Source organism: Podarcis filfolensis (assembly GCF_964270895.1).
Source record: "Podarcis filfolensis genome assembly, chromosome: 16".
NCBI classification, from domain to species: domain Eukaryota; kingdom Metazoa; phylum Chordata; class Lepidosauria; order Squamata; family Lacertidae; genus Podarcis; species Podarcis filfolensis.
In genome coordinates this window covers 38,512,378-38,532,286 of record NC_139620.1, presented here as the reverse complement: position 1 = coordinate 38,532,286, position 19,909 = coordinate 38,512,378, and the positions used below count along the sequence as shown (strand labels likewise).

At 40.4% G+C, this 19,909-nt stretch overlaps 1 protein-coding gene across 3 annotated transcripts in view; it reads left to right on the top strand.

Annotated features, from left to right (window-relative positions):
* The first annotated feature begins 759 nt into the window (after window positions 1-759).
* ATP2A2 (ATPase sarcoplasmic/endoplasmic reticulum Ca2+ transporting 2) overlaps window positions 760-19,909 on the top strand; it is a 52,343-nt gene continuing 33,193 nt past the window's right edge. For all 3 annotated transcript variants that reach the window (XR_014542375.1, XM_083589862.1, XM_083589861.1), the window contains exons 1-5: window positions 760-1,370; window positions 2,417-2,434; window positions 2,523-2,605; window positions 14,347-14,451; window positions 18,521-18,659. Coding sequence is in view for 2 of the 3 variants with exons in the window: in XM_083589862.1 (XP_083445988.1) it covers window positions 1,253-1,370; window positions 2,417-2,434; window positions 2,523-2,605; window positions 14,347-14,451; window positions 18,521-18,659 (463 nt within the window). In the remaining variant the exon portion in view is untranslated. The remainder of the gene's footprint in view (window positions 1,371-2,416; window positions 2,435-2,522; window positions 2,606-14,346; window positions 14,452-18,520; window positions 18,660-19,909) is intronic.

Below are 19,909 nucleotides of genomic sequence, written 5' to 3'. Positions count from 1 at the left end.
AGGCCATTCCGGGAGTTGTACGGAACGAAGCGTCAGCGCTCGCCGCAAAATCAATCCCCGGGGCGGGGGGCTAATTTTTTTATTATTCGTTTTGTAGACTCCCTCCTCCTCCTCCTCCTCCTCCTCCTCCTCCCTCGCGCCTCTTCCCGGCTTCTGGCGAAATCTCAGCAGCGGCAGCAGCGCAAGGGCCGAGTAGCAGGATACGGGTTTTCGCGGTGACGTCACGACGGGTGGGCGGAGCTTCTTCCCTTCCCCCCTCCCTTCGCTCTCCTCTCTCGGCCAATGAGCGTCGTCCACATGCCGCGGCCGCAAGAGGGGCAGCCGCGAGTTGGCTCGGATAAATTCTATTAGAGCAGCGGCCGCCGGCTCAGCCAGCGCCGGGGAGGGGAGCCGGGACGAGGGAGGGCAGGAAGCGGGAGAAAGGGACACCCCAAAAGCCCCGCCGCCGCCGCCACACACAAAAAGGGGGGCAGGAAGCCGGAGAGCCGAACGAGGCCTGCGCTGCCGAGCGGAGGCAGCGGAGCCGGGGAAGAGCGCGCCGAGGAGCCGCCGGTGCTGCCCGGTCAGAAGCGGGTGGGGCGGTTCTGTCTGCCCCCAAGCCTGAGGGCGCTCGCACCTCAGCGAACCCGGAGGGAGGCCAGTTACTGACCGCATCTCCGACGGCGAAATCAGGAGAGGAATTCTTTAAAAGGGGGCGGCTCGTTTTATAAACCCCCCCGTTTGGGTAGCAGCCCCCTCGCCCTATTTTCGGCACCCCCTTCACGAGTTGGACCCGTCACTCTGAGGGAGGGCGGAGAGGGCTGGGTGACGCACCCTTGCCAGTAAAAAAAAAGCATTTCTGAGTTGGGGCGGGAGGAGGGGAAAAGGGGGTCTATTGCCCCCTCGCCCTGGTGGTAGCTGTGGGCCGTGTCCCTCCCCCGGAAAGATCTCTCCCGAAGCGGGTGCGCGAGCCTTGATTTACTGGCTGGCTTCGCCTTGCTCGAAAGCGCCGGGCCCCCTCTGGATCTCTTGTCTTCGATGGTGACAAATCCGGGAGGGAGGAGTGGGGATCCGTAGGGGAAGGGAGGGTGGCGGGCGAGGAAAGGAGTAGAGAGGGAGGCTAGTGGTGAGCGAGGGTAGGCGCCGCTTTTTTTTTCATTTGCTGCTGCTGTTCCTGCTGCTGCGAAGAAGGAAGAGGAAGAGAGGCGGCGAGGGAAACCCGAGCGAGGCTCCATTTGCTGCTGCTGCTGCTTCTCCTCCGCCGGCCTCAGCCATGGAGAACGCGCACACGAAGACCGTGGAGGAAGTGTTGGCTTATTTCAGCGTCAACGAGAGCACCGGGCTCAGCTTAGAGCAGGTCAAGAAGCTCAAGGAGAGATGGGGCGCCAACGGTAGGTCGGAGCAGCAGCCCGCCGCCTCCTCCTCCTCGCCGGAGGGGAGATGCTGCCGGGATTGCCTCCCCCCTCGCTCCCCTCCGCATTTCCTTTTATCACCATTCTTCTCCTCTTCCCTCGGCCCCTTCTCAAGGCCTAATCGTGTGGCCAGCCACGCGCAGGACACATCCGCACCCCCCCCCCAGAAAATACCGGCATCTGCTTCAGGAACCGGAATAAAAGGCAAGGGAGAGAGAAGATGGCTGACTCTCGATCCGCCTCGTGGGTTCCCTTCCGTGCCCCAGGCTTCTGGGGCTGTTCCAGCGTACAAGCTGCCCGCCCGCTTCCCTTTCACCTTTAACGAGGGCAGAGCTGCTTCTGTTTTACACGGAACACGTTTTATATCTCTCTTTTCCCTCCCGTTCTTAGCATCTTAGCCTATTGCTTATTTGACCTTTGTTTCTTTTGTTCTTTTCCTTCCGGCTTGGTTCCTCATTCCTGTTAAACGCTCTTGGTTTAAAAAGAGGATTCTGAAGGTGCGGGAGTGGGGCGAGAAGGCACACTGCTAGCACTGTGTTGCAAAACCGGCATTTGCATAGGAAATGGTATGACGGGGCCAGAGGTGAGGGAGCTACCCTTGAAAAGTGAAGAAGTGTATTTTCTTTCCTCCTCGCTTTTTGAAAAAGGAAGGTTGAGGGAAAAATAAAATCTGTTTGTCTGAGGCTTAAGAGAGGTGTGTGAGTTTAAACACCTTTGACCCTGTGTGTGAAGCTCCATTAGACGTTATGGTTGGCAGCAGTGATGACTTGGCTGAATTTGTAACCTCACTAGCTTGATGCTTAGGGTAAAATGCTGGGAGCATGAGGCCTGCTCTCTGTCTCAGTGAAAGAAGGCACCTTAACCATTACATTGTTTGTGCCTTTGATATTAAGTTAAACATTCTAAAAAAACCCTTCAATGCAGCTGAGGCTTCAAGTATGGATCCTATTATACTAGTTTCTAATAATATCTTGTTTTTTCTTCCTTTCTTGGACGTGCTTTCCGGAAATCTTTATCTCTTAAAGAGCTACCAGCTGAAGAAGGTAAGCAAGTTTGTGAGGCATTTCATATTTCTACATGACGTTAATAAGTGTATATTTGACAACTTATGTCTACATTTTTTCTTGGCAGGAAAAACTTTACTTGAGCTTGTTATCGAACAGTTTGAAGATTTATTAGTTAGAATTTTGTTGTTGGCAGCGTGTATATCATTTGTAAGTATCTTATCTTTTTTATTTCATATTTGTCTGACTTGCCATGTATGTAAACCTGCCATGCAGATTCTTCAAAAGTTCTTAAACTGAGAAGTGCAAAAACCATATCTTTTAATTTGCCTTAAGTTTTAGCCTTGGGACTGAATATCATGTTTTCTACCAGAAAGTGTTTTGTCTCTGGATTTTAGTGCAGTTACTTTGACCTCAATCCTAACCATATTTTCTCAGAACAAGTTTGATTTTGCTGGGATACTGCAGTTCAAAGTTGTGTTTTCATATGGGGCCAGGATTGCATACCAGTTAAACCAGATACACACTAACATTTTTTGATACATAGTATCCATGGGATCGATGATATTTTTTTATTTGAAGTAGGATCTCCCAGTTCTTGCCTGTTAACCTTGGCCCCAGTAAGAAGGTGAACTAGTATTCTTTGTGTGGTTGATTGTTATGAAACTAACTGAGACTGCTGGAAATCTTTTTTTGGATGCAGTGCAAACTGTAAATAGAATTTGCATGGGGGGAATATTCCAGTTGCCTTCCCTCGCTGATAATAGCAAGGTGACAGTTGTTGCTCTTGACAGTGACAAGAATGATGACAGCAGTGATGGCACCATTGTTGACCAAATTTGGTAACTGACCTTTGGGAAGCCTCCTGCTTTACATGCAGAATTGGTAGGATGGGACTGTGAAACCGGTTCTGGATATTTTTACTTCTTCCTTATTTAAAAGCCGTTGAATAGATTTAACATTGCCTGGTGCCAGCTGTGTTTGCAGAGAAACAGTTAGATATGCAGCAAAGATTGAAACAGAGGGTGGTCATGGTTCACACATTCTGACATGCTGAAAAGGAAGGGGTAAACTGTAAAAGCATTACATGTGGAGATGATACTTAAACAGGATGGCATGGTGGAAATGGTAATGCTCTCTTTGGCGAGACTTTAGCTCTAAAATGCTTGGTAGCATTGGGCATGTTGTGCCAGCCTAAACTATGGACAGGGTTGATGTGAGGATGATGGAGATAAAGAATGTACAGCGCTTTGTAACCTGAAAGGTAGGTTAGAGAAGGCTGGGGTTTGTAGGACTGTGCACACCAACATGTGCTTTCATTATATATGGCAACTCTAGAGTTCCCCTTTAAGTGCAGCTTTTGGTGACGTATTAGCACTTATGGAGAGCCCCATTACTTCCAGGAGCAGCTTTTCAGGGATCACAAGGCACTGTGGTGGGAAGAAGGGGGTTTAAAAATGGGTCATATGTGGAGCCTCTAAGATGGCTCTCCCCGATTATGGATTTATGTGGCAGTTTTCAGAGGAACTAAATTTAATCTTTGGGGCCTTTTTAGAAGCTATAAGAGTAGAAAACAGTAAATGGTGCAGAGCTCTCTTAAGTGTTTGCAAAATAATTGTGGCAGTAGGAAATACGATCCAGAAAAAACGGGTGAGAGGAGGGTTACCCCTTGTACTAATATGTAGCATAGTATGTTGCTGATCTTGAGCCAGTGAGGGTTTCAGATATCTTGACACTGGCATGTGCTTTCAAAGAAGATGGTCTTCAGTTCTGGTACTTATGCATCATTGCAGTTAGTCAAAGTTTGGCACTGATTTTTCTTGTGGAGACGATTGGCTTAGTCATTCTGGTTTTTTTCTTACAAAAGTTAACTATGTATGACTATGCCATTTTAAAATGAGCGAACATTTTATGTAAAGGAAGTTGTGAGTATGAGATGAGACCAACCCATTTTGGGGTTCACTAGAGGGTATGTTAGTAAATGTGGATCACATGTGCATATTCAAAATACATTTGCAGTTTTAAAATAGCATTATTGGTTATAAACCTGAGCAGAGAATTGCAAGTTTTTGAAAAACTAATTTGTAGTTTGTTTCACTGCATAAAAAACACTTCATAAAAAACCAGGTTTGAACTGAATTTGAGTGACAGTCCATTATTTGTGTTTATGATTTGATTAGAAATGCTCAAGAATTATGCATTCTGAAAGCAGACAAATTGTGAGCACTACGTCTGAAAAGCTGTGCACGTTAACAACGTGAGATGACATGCCTTAACTTACTATGCATAGAATTCCCTACAGTTATTATAGCGTGGGTTAGGTTTTCCTGGAAGAATCTTTCCTTAAACAATTTCCAGGAAGCAAACCAGTGAATTTATTTCTCCAGAGTATATTCTAATATTTTGAAACTGAATCTGGGGGATGTTAATTCCAGAGTTAAAAGCTAGCAGAAAAATGTGAATAATTTTGTTCTCCATACAGTCTTATTTAACTGAATTATTAAAAGTTATTGCTATACAGTGGAACCTCGTGTTACGTACCACCCTCCTAATGAATGCTTCGGGTTACGAGCTCTGCTAACCCGGAAGTAGATGCCCCTTGTTGCGGACTTTGCCCCAGGATGCAAGCGAAAGTTGAGCGGTGCGGCAGCAGCGGGAGGCACCATTAGTGAAAACGCGCCTCATGTTAAGAACGGTTTCCGGTTACAAACGGACCTCCAGAACAAATTAAGTTCATAACTGGAGGTACCACTGTAATCTTGAGGTTTAATTTTATGCTGATTTCAGTAATGCAGGCCTGTATAGAGTATAGATCAAAGATACTTGTGTTAGTTTACTCACTATTGGCTATTTTATTTAAAAAAATGACTGTACTCCTTGAATAGTTGCTGTTGAACAATTTCTTTGGTTAAAGAAGGTTGCATAAGGTTGCATATGGATGTTGAAATGCAATCCTAGCAGAAGCTTTTAAGATTGGCTTTAGAATTGCTAAGTTTCCATAGGTCCAAAGCTGACAATATTCTAGCCTATAGGCTTATTGACATCACACATTAAACCATAGTTTGAAGAATAAATTGTTTCTGTGTGAATAAACTAGTGTGCTGGTGCATGCTGCTGAAAAGTTCATGCTGTGTTCCTCTGCTCTGCCACAGGGAACCAAGTAGGAGTCTGGCTTGTTGTGATATCTGAAACCCGGCTCATGGTTTGATTTTCCTCAAACAAACCATGATCCGTATTCTAAAAATAAACCTTGGTTACTACTTGTGGCTTGTTTCTCTCCAAACAATGAACCTGGTTTTAGATGTCATGACAAGCCAGGCTTGTTTCCTGGCAGTGTAGCAGGAACTGGGGAGGAGTGGAGCAAGAACTTTGAATGCACCAGCACACTGCATGTTCACATTAAACCTTTTTAGAAGTATGGTGTAGTGCAGTGATGGCTAAACTTGGCTCTCCAGCTGTTTTGGGACTACGACTCCCATCATCCCTAGCTAACAGGACCAGTGGTCAGGGATGATGGGAATTGTAGTCCCAAAACAGCTGGAGGGCCAAGTTTGGCCATCACTGGTATAGTGTAACATCTGTCATGTCTGCCAGTTGGTTGAAGTGTACAATATAGAAACAAGTATTGCACTCAGAGACCTAAAAAAGATGCTTCCTCACTTTTTTCCTTGAATTTCTGATGCAATTTGGAATCTTAATGTTGGAACAAAGTATTTAAAGGGCCCTAATAGTGAAGTGCACTTGAATAAGCCTCTTCCCTCCAGAATAATGGGAGAACTGTGCTCCTGAGGAGTTGTGATGATTAATTTACAAAGAGGCCAGGCAGTGCTTAAAAGGACAACTGTGAAGTGTACATTAGGGGAAAACTTGGGCCTATAAATTTTGCAATTCCCCTCTGAGGGAAATAAGACAGTGTCTTTTATCTGTTTTACTGCAAAACAAGCATTTTACTTAAATACAACCTTCCCCAATCTTGGTTCCACAGACGGTAGACAACAGCCCCCATCATTCCCAATCAGCATAGCCAATGCTCAGGGATGATGCAGTTTGGTTCAACAACATCAGAGAAAACAAGGTTGTGGAAGGTTACTTTAATGTGCAGAGAATTATGTATTGTGTGTCATTCTGGATGATTGTATTTTGCTTCCATATTCATGTGTTCAGGTCTGTAAGTCTATAAAAATAATAAGAATATGCAACTTCCCCTTTCTCTGCTGATGAGTGCTTGCTACATGTTCGTCTTGAACAGTCTTGTTGATGATTTAAAACTCGGAACACCTAAAGTTTGTACGCATGGTGCTTTGTTTGTAAAATAAGGACAGAATGTGAGAACCACTACCCTTTAGATTAGGAAAAGTAGTACATGCAAGTGAAGGAAAATATTGTGATTCCAACTAATGAAATTATAAATATTGGACTCTATGGCAGGAATCTGGTTCATTTTTATGAACCAGTGTAGTTGGTGCTGGAGTAGAACTGGTCTGAATCCCTCCTTAGCTGTGAAGCTCACTTTGTCATCTTGGGGCACACTATTATCCCACCTCAAAGGGTTCTTTTAAGGATAAAATGAGGTGAACCTGTGTATTCCACCTTAAGATCCTTGGGTGGAATAGTGGCATAAAAACAATACAATATTCTTTGCCCTATGAAAGTATGATGCCGTATTGGCGTGACCAGTGGTGGCCTTTCTTGTGTTGTCTAATTCTGACGGGCAGTAGCTCTTGAAGGCCTAGGAGGTGTTTCATAGCTGTGCCACCTAAGATCCTCTCACTACAGGTTGTGTGACTTCAGGAGGTAAAGGATGTGCTCTATCACTGAATTATGCTCCATTGTCAGGGAGGGCCTTTCTCTAGCACCAGTTCCTACCATATTAGCCTTGATTCTATAATGCAGTTTGGGAGATGTGACATTACTTATTTTCCTGAACAAAAATGGCTTGCTGTGCTTCTAATAGTGACCATGAAATTGGCATGGGCAATTTAGTACACACAGTTGTTATCCTGGTGCTGGAGAATAACAGATGCAACATAGATAAGGTTAAGTTATTGGAACATGAAGGATCATCTTACTCACTTGTATACAAAGACACAATCCTTCATACTAAGCATTCATACACAGTGTTCTAGCTTCGGCATTCTCTGACTTCTGAGAATTGGCCTATGTATCTGATGTTGCTTCTTACAGAGTAGGATACTTGTAGCCTAAATTACATAGCAGCTAAACCAATAGCCTCTTTTTTGGTAACTCCAGTAACTACAAATAAAATCCTGCTCTCTGGCAGATTGAACTTAGTTTTGTTAATTTTGTTAAACTTTGAAACAGGATTGAAGAGAGATTCTAGCAGATGTGATCTATGCTTATGTGTGATATGCCAAATAGTGGAGATTAGAAAATATACGCTATATGAGAGTTTAGAAAGGAAGGTGGCTTTATCATTCTTTTTAGAAATTTGGCAGCCTTTAAACATTGAGTATTTTTATCAAGTATTTGATATGCTGTAAAGCAGGTACTGTATCTTCAACCTTTTCAGACGCAGCACCCACTTTTAACCCAAACATGCGTTTGGGGACCCATTTCTTAATCTTTCACCATAATATTTGTGTAGTGGTAGTGCTCCTATTACGGCCCACCTTGGATCAAACTGTGACTGACTAGTGGATCCTGACTCACCATTTAAAGACCAGTGCTGTAAAGAATAATATGTAATGTATTAAGAAGCACTGCAGTAAAAAATTATAAAAGAGGGGTGTTAAAGATTTTACTTGGTTAGTGTAGAAGAGGACATGCAGCTCATTTTATGCGGCCTTGAAAGCTGGCTTGAGTTATTCATTTCTCTACACAAGAGAGATTAAGGGAATGATCGAACATGTTATATAAAATGGTGAGAAAAGTCTTGGTATGTAAAAGTGCTGCCTGCATTCTGATAAAAAACACAATTTCCTTTTCTAATGACCTCCCTTGACAACTTGTGGACATTTCCCCCTCAAATTTGTTTTCAGGAGGCATCTGGAAGTCATGTAATCATCTTATTTATTCACTGCCTTTTTGACCATGTATTTGTTTGACAGACTTGTAACATAAATTAGCAATTTACCTGACAAAAGTTTTTTAATGCTTGTAGAATACCTAATCCTATTGTGCATCTAGCAGAATGGGCACAGTGATCAGCTAAATACATCTTTGGTCCCAAAACTGCTTAGAAAATTATCTTTGTGGTAGTATTTGGCTACTTCACTGTGGATTAAGCATTGGATTAAACAAAATATGTAATGGGAAGTACTGTAGAATTTTAAAGAACTCGCTTATCTTAAGAATGTGTAGCTTTCCTCCCTCCAGGATGTTTTAATTGATGTTTTAATTAGTTTGAAGCAGCCTAGAACCCAGTCAGATGAGCAGCTAATAAATTATTCTTATTCTTCTTATTCTTCTTATTATTCTTATTATATCTGAATTATAGCAAATGGAACTTATGTACAGAAATAACTGATAGAATATCTAAGCGGTGAGTGCTCCTCTATTGACTGACTTTCTGTAACAACTGATAGGGAGAGTTTTTTGGCTGTGAATCATGGAAAGAGTGGAAATAACCTGAATTGATTGTGGACAGTGTCTCTAGGGCAAAATAATTCGTATGGGATAACTTTTTATCAAAACTATTGCAAAAGAATGCTTTATCTGTTTAATTTTAAATGAATTATGGTAAATTAATGAAAACAGTATGCCATTAAGAGTCCATACAGCACTCCAGAGAGCGTGAGTAAAACAATAGCATTAATAAAGTACTGTGAATTCCAAAAAAGTACTAAATGTGTATAAAAACAACAACTAATTTTAGCAGGAGTTGGACAGAGAAGTGAATCCAGTTAAATGAGAATGGCATACCCTCCAACATTTCTCCAGTGAAAATAGGGATGTCCTATTTCATAATAAAAATGATAATAAAAATTTGATTACAGTATTTAAACCTGCCCATCTGACTGGGTTGCCCCAGCCACTCTAGGCAGCTTCCAACATATATAAAAACATAGTGAAACATTAAGCATTAAAAATCTTCAGATGTCTTCTAAAGGTTGTATTTGTCTCGTTAGCTCAGGGTTTACATAACTCCGTACCTTCCAATGAAAATAGGGACGTCCTAAGGAAAAGCAGGACATTCTGGGATCAAATCAGAAACCAGGGCAGCTTCTGTAAATGTGGGACTATTGCTGGAAAAAAGGGACACTTGGGAGAGTCTGGAATTGTGTGGGATGCATGTTCTATGTGCTATTTTTTATCTAGCACTTTACAATGTTTGTAATGCTAATCTCATTCATGACCCAAAATCAGATCTTTAGGCTTGTGGGCAGTGAATTTAATTCTGCTTTATTTCAGAATTAGTCATTAGATACAGCACTGGTCCATTAGTATTACCCATAAAGATGGGTTTAGCTGATCTCTGGAGGCTCATGGAAGCAGTGAGACTTGCTGTTTTCAAGAACCTCCAAAGACCAACTCAGGATCAGACCCAAGCTGGGGCAAGTGTTCACCTATAGTTTTCACTGGTGAGTTCATTGTGACTAGAGTACAAATCCTGCACAGAAATATATTAAATACATAATGGCATAGTCTTTTTTTATGTGTGATGACAATTCTTAAGAACTGGTCTGCCTACCCCCAGTTGTTTTATAGCAGACTGCTTCTACCAAGTCTGTCAAATGCCCACTAGAAGCTTTGACCTTTCACACAGCCAGTAGCCACACAGGAAGCCCAAGTGCTAACATGCCAAAACATTCACATTTGTCTTTCCTTTTTAAAGCTTGGGCCTATATCGTGTTATACACTAGGCTGAGTCTTACATGGTTGAATACACACAAAATGCCCTCCACATAGAAAGCAGGTTGTCCAGGAGTAGGATTTTAGGATAGCATGTTGGTTTTCTGTGTGTGTGCAAGACTGTTTCGGGGGTGGGTGGGTTCTGTCATGTGATCTCTTCCCTTCCAACCTGAAACAATCCAAGCTTGCCACCTCAACTGATTGCTGTTTGTGAGAACAAGTGGTCATTAAACGTGTGTTAAGAGTCTTGTGTGGTATGGAAATGTCACACACCGTTGTATGATGTCTGCTATGTAGTTCAGAACTTAAAAGGTGACAAACATGATGTTTAGAGACATTAAACATTTGATACCAATCTGCATGTATGTTTTCTGGACTTGCAAATAGAACTATTCATATTGGGCAAAAGATTCCTGCATTGCAGAAGGTTTGACTAGTTGACCCTTGTGGTCCCTTCCAACTATGACTCTAGGATCTCAGAGACTCTTGACTACCTATAGCTTACTATTCCATGCCCATCCCTAGTTGGTGTACCTATTTGCTTCAGGTCTCATAATCTTTTGTAAGCAGCAGTGGTATTTTAAACATTTTTGGAAGGTTTATGAAACAGCACATATTACTACAACTCAAAGAATCACTTCTAAAAGTCTTAGCAATATAAAGCCGCAATCCTATATCTGTGTATCTGGAAGTAAGGCCATTGAGCTTGGTAGAACTTCAGAGCAAGAATCCCAATATAAAGAGAATAATGATAATCTAATCAAGATCAGTTCATAGGACTGCTTTGTGGTAGAATTAAAAAAAAATGTTACAAGAAATATCAAGACAGTTATTTGTATTTACTAACGATTTTATGGTTTCAGTGTGTATATTTTGATTGGTTTGCTTGCTTGTGGGGATCTTGTGATGATGTACAACAAATAGTCTAAATAATTAAAATATGCTAAATTTTGTATTTTGCTATAATGCCGGCAAACGTTGAAGTTTGGCTTTAAAATGCAATACATGAGTGACTAGTTTATAATTTGTGAATGTAGAGAAGAGGAAAGGCAGATAGCAGCTACAGTGGATCTTTACATAGAATTCTCCAGTTTCAACTTTTTCATGTTAATTGTACTAACCTCTCATAAAGGAAATTGTTCATTATAAGGTTGGCACAGCTCATTGTTAAAGTTTACATCCTCTTTGGAAGAGAAAAGTGAGATGTAAGATGTGGTTTTTGTAATTGGTGCTTTATATCTAGCAAGGCGTCTAAAATCAGCATGGCTGCTATTAATGAAATGAACCATTTGACAATTTGAGCATTTATTTTACACAGCAGGTTTCTAGACCTCACAATTCCTTAAGAAAACGCTGCTGTGTATGGGAAACTTCAGCAAATGCTTATAAGAGTTTAGGATGGGATATATTGGAACTGGTCTCACTCCCTTCTTGTGGCCTGGAAGTCAGTTATTTGTGTTCTCATCTTCTAGGTCCTCCTCTAATTGATGCCTCTCCGGTGCCCATTGTCTGTGCTGGGTATTGTAGAGAAAGGTGGATCAAAAGATAATCGGTTTATCATGAGCCAGAAATTAAAGACAAGCATGAAACATGTAGATATGTATACAGTGGATCCTCAGGTTACGTTACCTTCGGGTAACGTAACTTTCAGGTTGCAAACGCGGCAAAACCAGAAGTGTATACTTCCGGGTTTCGCCGCATGTGCAGAAGCGCTCTATCAGTGGCGCTGCATGTGTGTGTAGAAGCAACATCTCTAGATGCGGACTTTTTGGGGTACATACGGACCCCCGGAACGAATTAAGTTCATATCCGGAGGGTCCACCGTACTGTAATACATTCCCTGTACCTAAGTGGGAGGTAATGTGCCTAAAAATCTGGATGAATAATATTTTCTTGATTTTCTTATTTTATCTTTTTGTAAACCACTTTGAGAGTATTTTTACAATGAAGTAGTGTATAAATTTTATGAAGTGAATTAATCATCTTAAATCAGTACGAAATATTTATTGTTTTTATTTTATGTCATATTGAGCATGATGGACTTTAAAAAATTGGCTGTCTTACTGGTGCTCTTATTCCATTGATAGATGCCATTGCAGAGGCATTTAATCTCTTTATTTAGTACTAGGATCCTGAATACTTCAGTCACATCATAGCTGTATAACTGGAGCTCCATCAAGTGGCTAATGATAAGTTGTAGCAACAGCCATTTAAAAGAGCCAAGATTAAATTTAGGAGTGAAATCTAGATTCTGCATTCCAACCCACCAGAAGGTGATTTTCTAATGGAATTTTCCTCTATTTAAGATTTACCATGCCCCTCAATCTAGAAACTGCCTTCCCTATAGCCTTTAGTGCAGTACAGCATTTCCTCCATTCTCTATTTCCCACAGCCTGTGTACCCACCTGGAAAACAGTTCTACTTAACAAGATTCCTCTTCTTTCAGCTTCCTATTGACTGGCTTCCAAGCACTAATGATTTCAGCATTATTAAGTTTGTTGATTTTTACTTCCTGTTGCACAATATGTTGAATATAGTAGTAGATATTTTCTGCATTAATCGTTGCAGAGTTTGATACAGGCTACCAAGTAAGTGTAGATTAAATGAAATTTTGGCTGTGACTCTTAAGTACCCCATTCAGTGACCTGGTTCACATGTAATTTTAAACCATGGTTTAGTGGCGCATGTGAACCCAGCACAGCACAAGCCATATTTTGTTGTTGGCTCCCTAACTTTAATTATGTTTCAACATTGTGGGTGACCCCAGACATTGTAATTCTTTCAGTTTGTATAAAGATTTCCACTGCTCTTGCGTATTCTTCCCGCTGAAAGCAGCTCTTCATGTTTGTGTTGGAGATGGTTTCTAAAAGTGGTCTGGGATGACTTCTGAGGCAGCACAGGAAACGCTTTGGGGGAAACTAGGGCTCAGAAACCTTTTGATAAAGGCATTTATCTACCTAAGATCAAGTTTCATTTTTTAAAGTCTATCATGGATTTTTATAATATGCAGTAGCTATGGGAGCACCCATATAGATACAATCAAGGAACTACATGTATTCAAGAGAGTACTTGACTGCATTTAGCTGCAAATAATTAGGAGGGCACTTTCCTACGTTACCTGATATTAAAGTAAATTATTCTTTATGCTGATGAATCTAAATATGGGGATAGCTGCAAGCTGAGCTTGAGCTCTGTTGGGTCTGACATCTTTTTTAAAAATACACACATGCAGTATTGTATGAAATTTTGCTGAGACATTCCACACTTCTTCCATTTTTATGATTTAATCACTTTGGTTTTTCTAGTGCCCTGTCAGTATTTTAGCACATATGCACCTCTTAACTGTGTGGCGACCTTATCCAGAAAATGTCAACTACATTCTAGTTCCTGATCACCCTGCAACCAGACCGCTCAGTATTACATGACTTAACCTTCTCTATTGTTAACAGAGAGGAGGCTTGGCTTTAAGGAATGTAGGACTTAGTAGCAGATTATAATGACAGTTTAGAACCTGATAAATATTACCATGTTTCAATCTCAGAATAGCAAACTAACCAAGCATAAGCATGGTAGCACAAAGCTTACTATGTATTAAACTACTAAAGTCTTATCTTTAAGAAACTGTTGCAGATTGTGTCTCCGGATTTTATTTTTTAAGACTAACCTCTAACATTGCCATGTAAGCTACCCGAGAGAAAACAATACATTATTAAAAAAATTATACACACACATAGTATATATATATATATATATATATATATATATATATATATATATATATAATGTGTGTGTGTGTGTGTTTCCTCACTCTAATTTATTTAGGCATTGTTAACAAAGGTAAACTTTGTAATTTGTTTTGAAAATAAAAGCTACAATTCTAGCCTTCTAACGTGCAATGTACTTTCAAATTCAAGCCATTTGGGAAGGTGAAGATGGGATTATTTTTGTAAAATGAAATTTGCTTTTAGCTTCTAATGTGTCGCTTAAGTGACTTTTCTTTTTAACTGGTGCAATAAATCCTAGGGTATATCTAATTACCAATGACTAACATATAGCTAAAATTAAGACAGCTGTTATAGAAAATACAGTATATAATATTTGAATATGTAAAATGACCTGTTCTTCAATCTCTCTTGTAGGTGTTGGCCTGGTTTGAAGAAGGTGAAGAAACAGTCACAGCCTTTGTAGAGCCTTTTGTAATCTTACTCATATTGGTAGCCAATGCAATTGTGGGTGTGTGGCAGGTGAGTGAATATTTTGTAATGCTTGAATCTTGGAAAACTTCATAAACATTGTTCCAATAGGCTGCAACTTGTACAGACTAATTTTAAGTAAATTTGCTATATATATTTTTGATTAGCCTGAAAGTAGATGCAAGTTGTGAAATAGTGGAAATAGTTCAGCATTTCAGATTTAGTTATTTGAGAGATGCTCTACATTGTAGAAGTACTGCAGGATCCAAAGAGCCATGCAACTACTTAAGTGAACCCAAGGAAACTTAGGACTTGTATTGCTTAAGCAGCAGCCCTCCATATTGTGTAACAAGTTTCTTTTGAAATCAGGAAGTTACAGGATGGATCTGCTGTACTAGAAATTAAATTTTGAGAGTTTGTGAAGAATGCTGAACTTTAGGTCTTTTTTTTTAGTTTTAATTAAGTTTTTTTGTGTTACAAAGAAGAAAACAGTGGTACATCTATTGTCTCCATTTAGGTCATTTATGAGAATTGAGTATTTTGGGGGATGAGGTGATGCATGTGTTTTTCATAGTTGATGCATGACACTGAAATCTTACTTGCTTATTTAAATCTAAAATTTGAATTGCTTCTGCATGGTGTATTTATGGTAGTTCTAACTTGCATGCAGGGACTGACATGCCATTAAGGTTAGGAAAACCCAATTTGCCCTGAACTACTTCCTCAGTATGCTTTTATTGTCTTTGATATAATTATATGACATGTGAATTGGTTGTTTTGTGTATTTGAGAATGTATGTGTTTATAGTAACAGGCAGTGGTAGAAACTGATATATAAAAGCTAATCGCCATATGGCACCTTAAACCTGGGTTGCGGCTGCACTTAAGCTCTTTTTTTTTACAAGATAACAAAGCTGAAAATGAATTGTGTATATTGTCAGCTCCAGTTAAAATATCATGTTAATTTTTCATATGGTCTAGTCCTCATCTGAAGACTGCAAAATGCTTCTCCTGCCTACCCTACAGATACTCTTATGTGGGTCCTTTCTTCAGTCTTCAGAGAGTAGCTGGAAATGGGAAGGCAGAAAAAGGTCCCCCTTTCCTTCCACTCTGCATTCAAGCTCTAGATCAGGAGTAGGCAACCGAAGGCCCGGGGGCTGGATGCAGCCCAGTCGCCTTTTCAATCGGGCCCGTGGACGGTCCGGGAATCAGCGTGTTTTTACATGAGTAGAATGTGTCCTTTTATTTAAAATGCATCTCTGGGTTATTTGTGGGGCATAGGAATTGGTTCATTTTTTCCCTTCAAAATATAGTCCGGCCCCCCACAAGGTCTGAGGGACAGTGGACTGGCCCACGGCTGAAAATGGTTGCTGACCCCTGCTCTAGATTCTCACTACACCCCCTTTCCTTCATATTACATATATCCTTCTGGCACCACCTTAACTGAAGAGAATACAAACAACAGCAGACCACCAGGCAGTCAGGCGGTGGCAGCAGATTTGGGCCACATTCACAGCACACATTAGCAGATTTTCTTTTATACTTAGTTCTAACTAGAACCTTGAAAACCCTTTTTTTTTTTTACTGTTTCCTTTTGCTGGCTCATTGAACAGCTTGAGTCTTAAATGCACTTTAACATATTTATATTTGTCAAATCAAGTAGTTGCCAGTATGAATACATAAATTGGTCATCCATTTTGTAGCAAGTTATTTCTATATCAAGCTTATGTATAGTAGGGCCCACAGCCTACATATCCTGACAGACATGGAGTTCCCTCACCCTCAATTTGTGTATTGGAGATTATTGCTATGCAGGATTCAAGAGAAATCTGGGATCTGAGAAATGTTTGAAAAGGAAGGGCCCCAATTGGCTATTTCTGAAAGTATGGTGAAATGAGAATGACTGTCCCCTGAAACCATGGTAATAAGATATTGGTATAAAACCACTGCCAAGCCAGAGCTACCAGATTCTGACTAATAACTTTTTATAGGTAGTGTTTCTTTTAGTTGGTTTCAAGCAGCTCATCTGTTTACAATCCAATAATGTCTTCCTGAAGCCTATACCACAAAAATATACCCAGCCAATGTGTATTACAAATCCCCAAAAGGTATATGATAGGTGATTATTGAAGTCTCTCTCTGCTTGGAATGTACAAGGTAGTTGACTATTCTAAATAGCAGATGCTATAAGCAGTTGAATGCATGAATTTAATCTAGAGCAGAAAGTGTGAGCAGGATGTCCCTATAGTACAGATCTTTTAATTGCTCTCACAGATGGATTGTTAAAAATAGTCACTCAGATAAATTCCAAAAGAACATTTTCTATTTAAAGTGATCTATCTGGTTGGCTTAATAACGACAAGTATGCTCATGTTACAATTCTGAATGGGCACTGGGAAGGGAGACAAATGTAACTTTTGCCTCACGTAACATATTGTTAACAATATGAACATTTCCCCGGAAAGCTAATTCTTTAGTTGTTGGATTGGCAGAAAAGACACTTGATTTTCAGCACTTAGTTGAAGCAGTTAGATAAAGTGTTTTGCAATGGAACAATATGCAAAACAATTTTTGATATCTGCTAATGTTGAATCTGGAAAAGTTATGATTTGGGGGTTGGGGCAAGTAGCAAAACTGTTGGCTACTTGGAATTTTTTTTCTGTTGGTGAGCTATAATAACTTGGCAAGATTTTAACATTAAACTGTCTGGAAATAGACAATATTATTAACTGAAAAGTCCTTATTAAATAACTACAGGCATACACCACTCTTAACATACTCAGATTCAGTTTTTGTGGACATTTATGAGCAGCATTCAAAATTAGCTGGGAACCAGGTGCATTTTGTGACTGGGAATGGTCTGATTGCAAGCAGTTTGAGAAGTCTTGGTGCTGCGTATAGTGACTGAGATCCAAGGTTAAAATTGCCGCTGCTAGAAATACCTTCCTGCCTGACTTCAAAGTAAGATCGCTGGCTGCTGCCTTCCATGCTGCTTTGCCTCACCTCGCCTCCCCACCCCAAAATGAGATCTCTGCTAGATCACTGGCTGCTGCCTTCCATATGCCTCTTTGCTTCCCCCTTTACATAATAATAATAATAATGCTGGTATTTGTAAATATTAATTATTCAACTGGCTTATGGTTTTGGCCACAATTACAGGGGTTGAGCCCCATTCATGTTTGTGGTGTTCAATTAAGAATTGCCATTAAAAATGTGATACTAACAATGTGTCACTGGTGTGAATTGTGCATTAGTTCATGCATTTCAAACAAATTAATAAAAAGTGCTGCTACGTTTGGGGAGGGGCGGTGTGTGGCTAGCCATTCTGTTTTTGCACCCGCAACAGAGGTTCCATGTGGCAAATAGCTTTTCTATCCCAGTTTCTAACACCGGTTATGAGGTGTTAATATGTTCTTTTAAAATGCCAAAAATGTCACTATGTTCAGCTAATAGCAGTTACTTTGTTAGCAAGTCATGCACTACATTTTTCTTTTATAAGTACAAATAGGAGGCTTTGAGGACAATTGTTTTCTTCAAACTTGAATGCCAGAGTTGTTGTAGTAACTATGAATATATCCAGTTGTAGTTATGAACGCATCTAGCCAAACATTGGCTAATTGTTGTGGGAGGGATAGAAGTTAATTTCCAAAGAAGTGATATTGATCTGTCTTGTCTTACTGCTTAATCACTAACTATAAGAATTACGCTTTGGGGTTTTAGGCTTGCTCTAAAATGACACAGGATGCAGCCTGCCTGTTTTTTATATGAGAAAAGGATCTCTCTCTGATTATGAAAAGAGGTTCTTATCGAACTATCCCCAAGTGAACCTTTTGTCTTAAAACATTAAAACTATCCTTGTCTTTCCCAAATTGTAACAAAACACATTTGCAATAACATGAAATGAAATGAAGTAGAGGGCATTGGTTTGTAGATTGCATTTGAAAGTGATGTTTTGCAGGCTGCTCCCGTTGTTGCAACAGCATCTGGTAATGTCAGTAAATGAACAAAGATTGTTTGCCTAACAGTATAAACGAGAAAATTGGAGGGTGGCAATTTGGCCAACCACAATAGTAAAAGCAACAGCTTGTGTGCCCTCTAATCTCAGTGTTTATTTCTTGCAGGAAAGAAATGCTGAAAATGCCATTGAAGCTCTTAAAGAATATGAACCTGAAATGGGTAAAGTGTATAGACAAGACAGAAAAAGTGTACAAAGGATAAAAGCAAGAGACTTGGTTCCAGGTGATATCGTGGAAGTAGCTGGTAAGATGTTTTATATGCTACAACATTATGGGTCTTTTTAGTTCTTACAAATTGATTTGCTGTTAAGACAAAGAGTGATAAAAAACATTAAAAAATAAATATACTCAAAAACACTTTTAAACATTGTAAAAGGCTGTGAACTTAGGGTTGCCAGGAACAGCATCTTTAGCTATCAAATGCTAGGGTAAACAGAAACATTTAAAAATATCTCCTTATAGTCAGTAAGGAGGGAGGCAGATGCACCTCACTAGGGAATGACTGCAACTTATGTAGAGGTTATATTCCAGGGATTGCGCCTAAGGCCAAAAATCATAATCATAGCACATTGGGTTCATTGGTGGGTGGGATTGCCAAGGTCATTTTCTGGGACCCCCTTTCCTTTCTGCCCACCTTTTAAAAAAAATTGTGTGCATAAAGCTGAATGCACACAAGTTAAATTTGTGTAAGTTGTGGGCTTACTGCCTTTCCTCATCAACCTCTTTACTATGAGGGGAGAAAAACTGCTTACTTCTAGAGGCACAAATTAGCAGTTACAACAGCTGAACTGACATGAAGTGACCTACAACAGAATAATGTCTTGTGTAACCAGTCACCTGCCTGTCAGTCATCTGATGTCAATCACCTGACATAATTAAGACATCTGTCAAAGTTGACCTGGGGTATGGGGGAAAGTTGTGCAGCACTTCCCAGATGCCTGACAGAGACAGTATTTGGGAAGTGGTGTGCAAGCGCCTTTGCAGGCTTTGCCAATTGGCAGTGCCTTCAAAGCCCCTTTTTCTAAGCCGCCATTACATACCCCACACCTGGTTTCATATATGATGGTAGATGGGCATGACTTGTCTGAAACTACCTTATGGACCAGATGGGGAGGACTGGCAGGCCAAAGTCATGTTTACTTGCGTCTTGACTTCCTGCATCAAGCTTCCCTCCCTGTGGCATTATGGTGTTGTCTCTACTGGGGGTGGCTTTCTTCCACCTTCCATGGTGTTCCTCCACTACTTACTTTTGCAGTGTATTGTTTAGGTATGTGTGCGTGTTAAGATTTGCATAGATTGCAAATAACTTCTTTATTGTCAAATTCAGAGAGCAGCTATATTGGTTTGATGTGGCAAAAACAAAGAACCCTGCTAGATGAGCATTTTGTAGGGTAGAGCACTCCTTGCCATATGGTTTAATGAGCAATTTAGGTGTAGAAATGTGTGCACTTAATAGAAACGTGGTACAAGCTTCCTGACTTGAATCCAATTTTG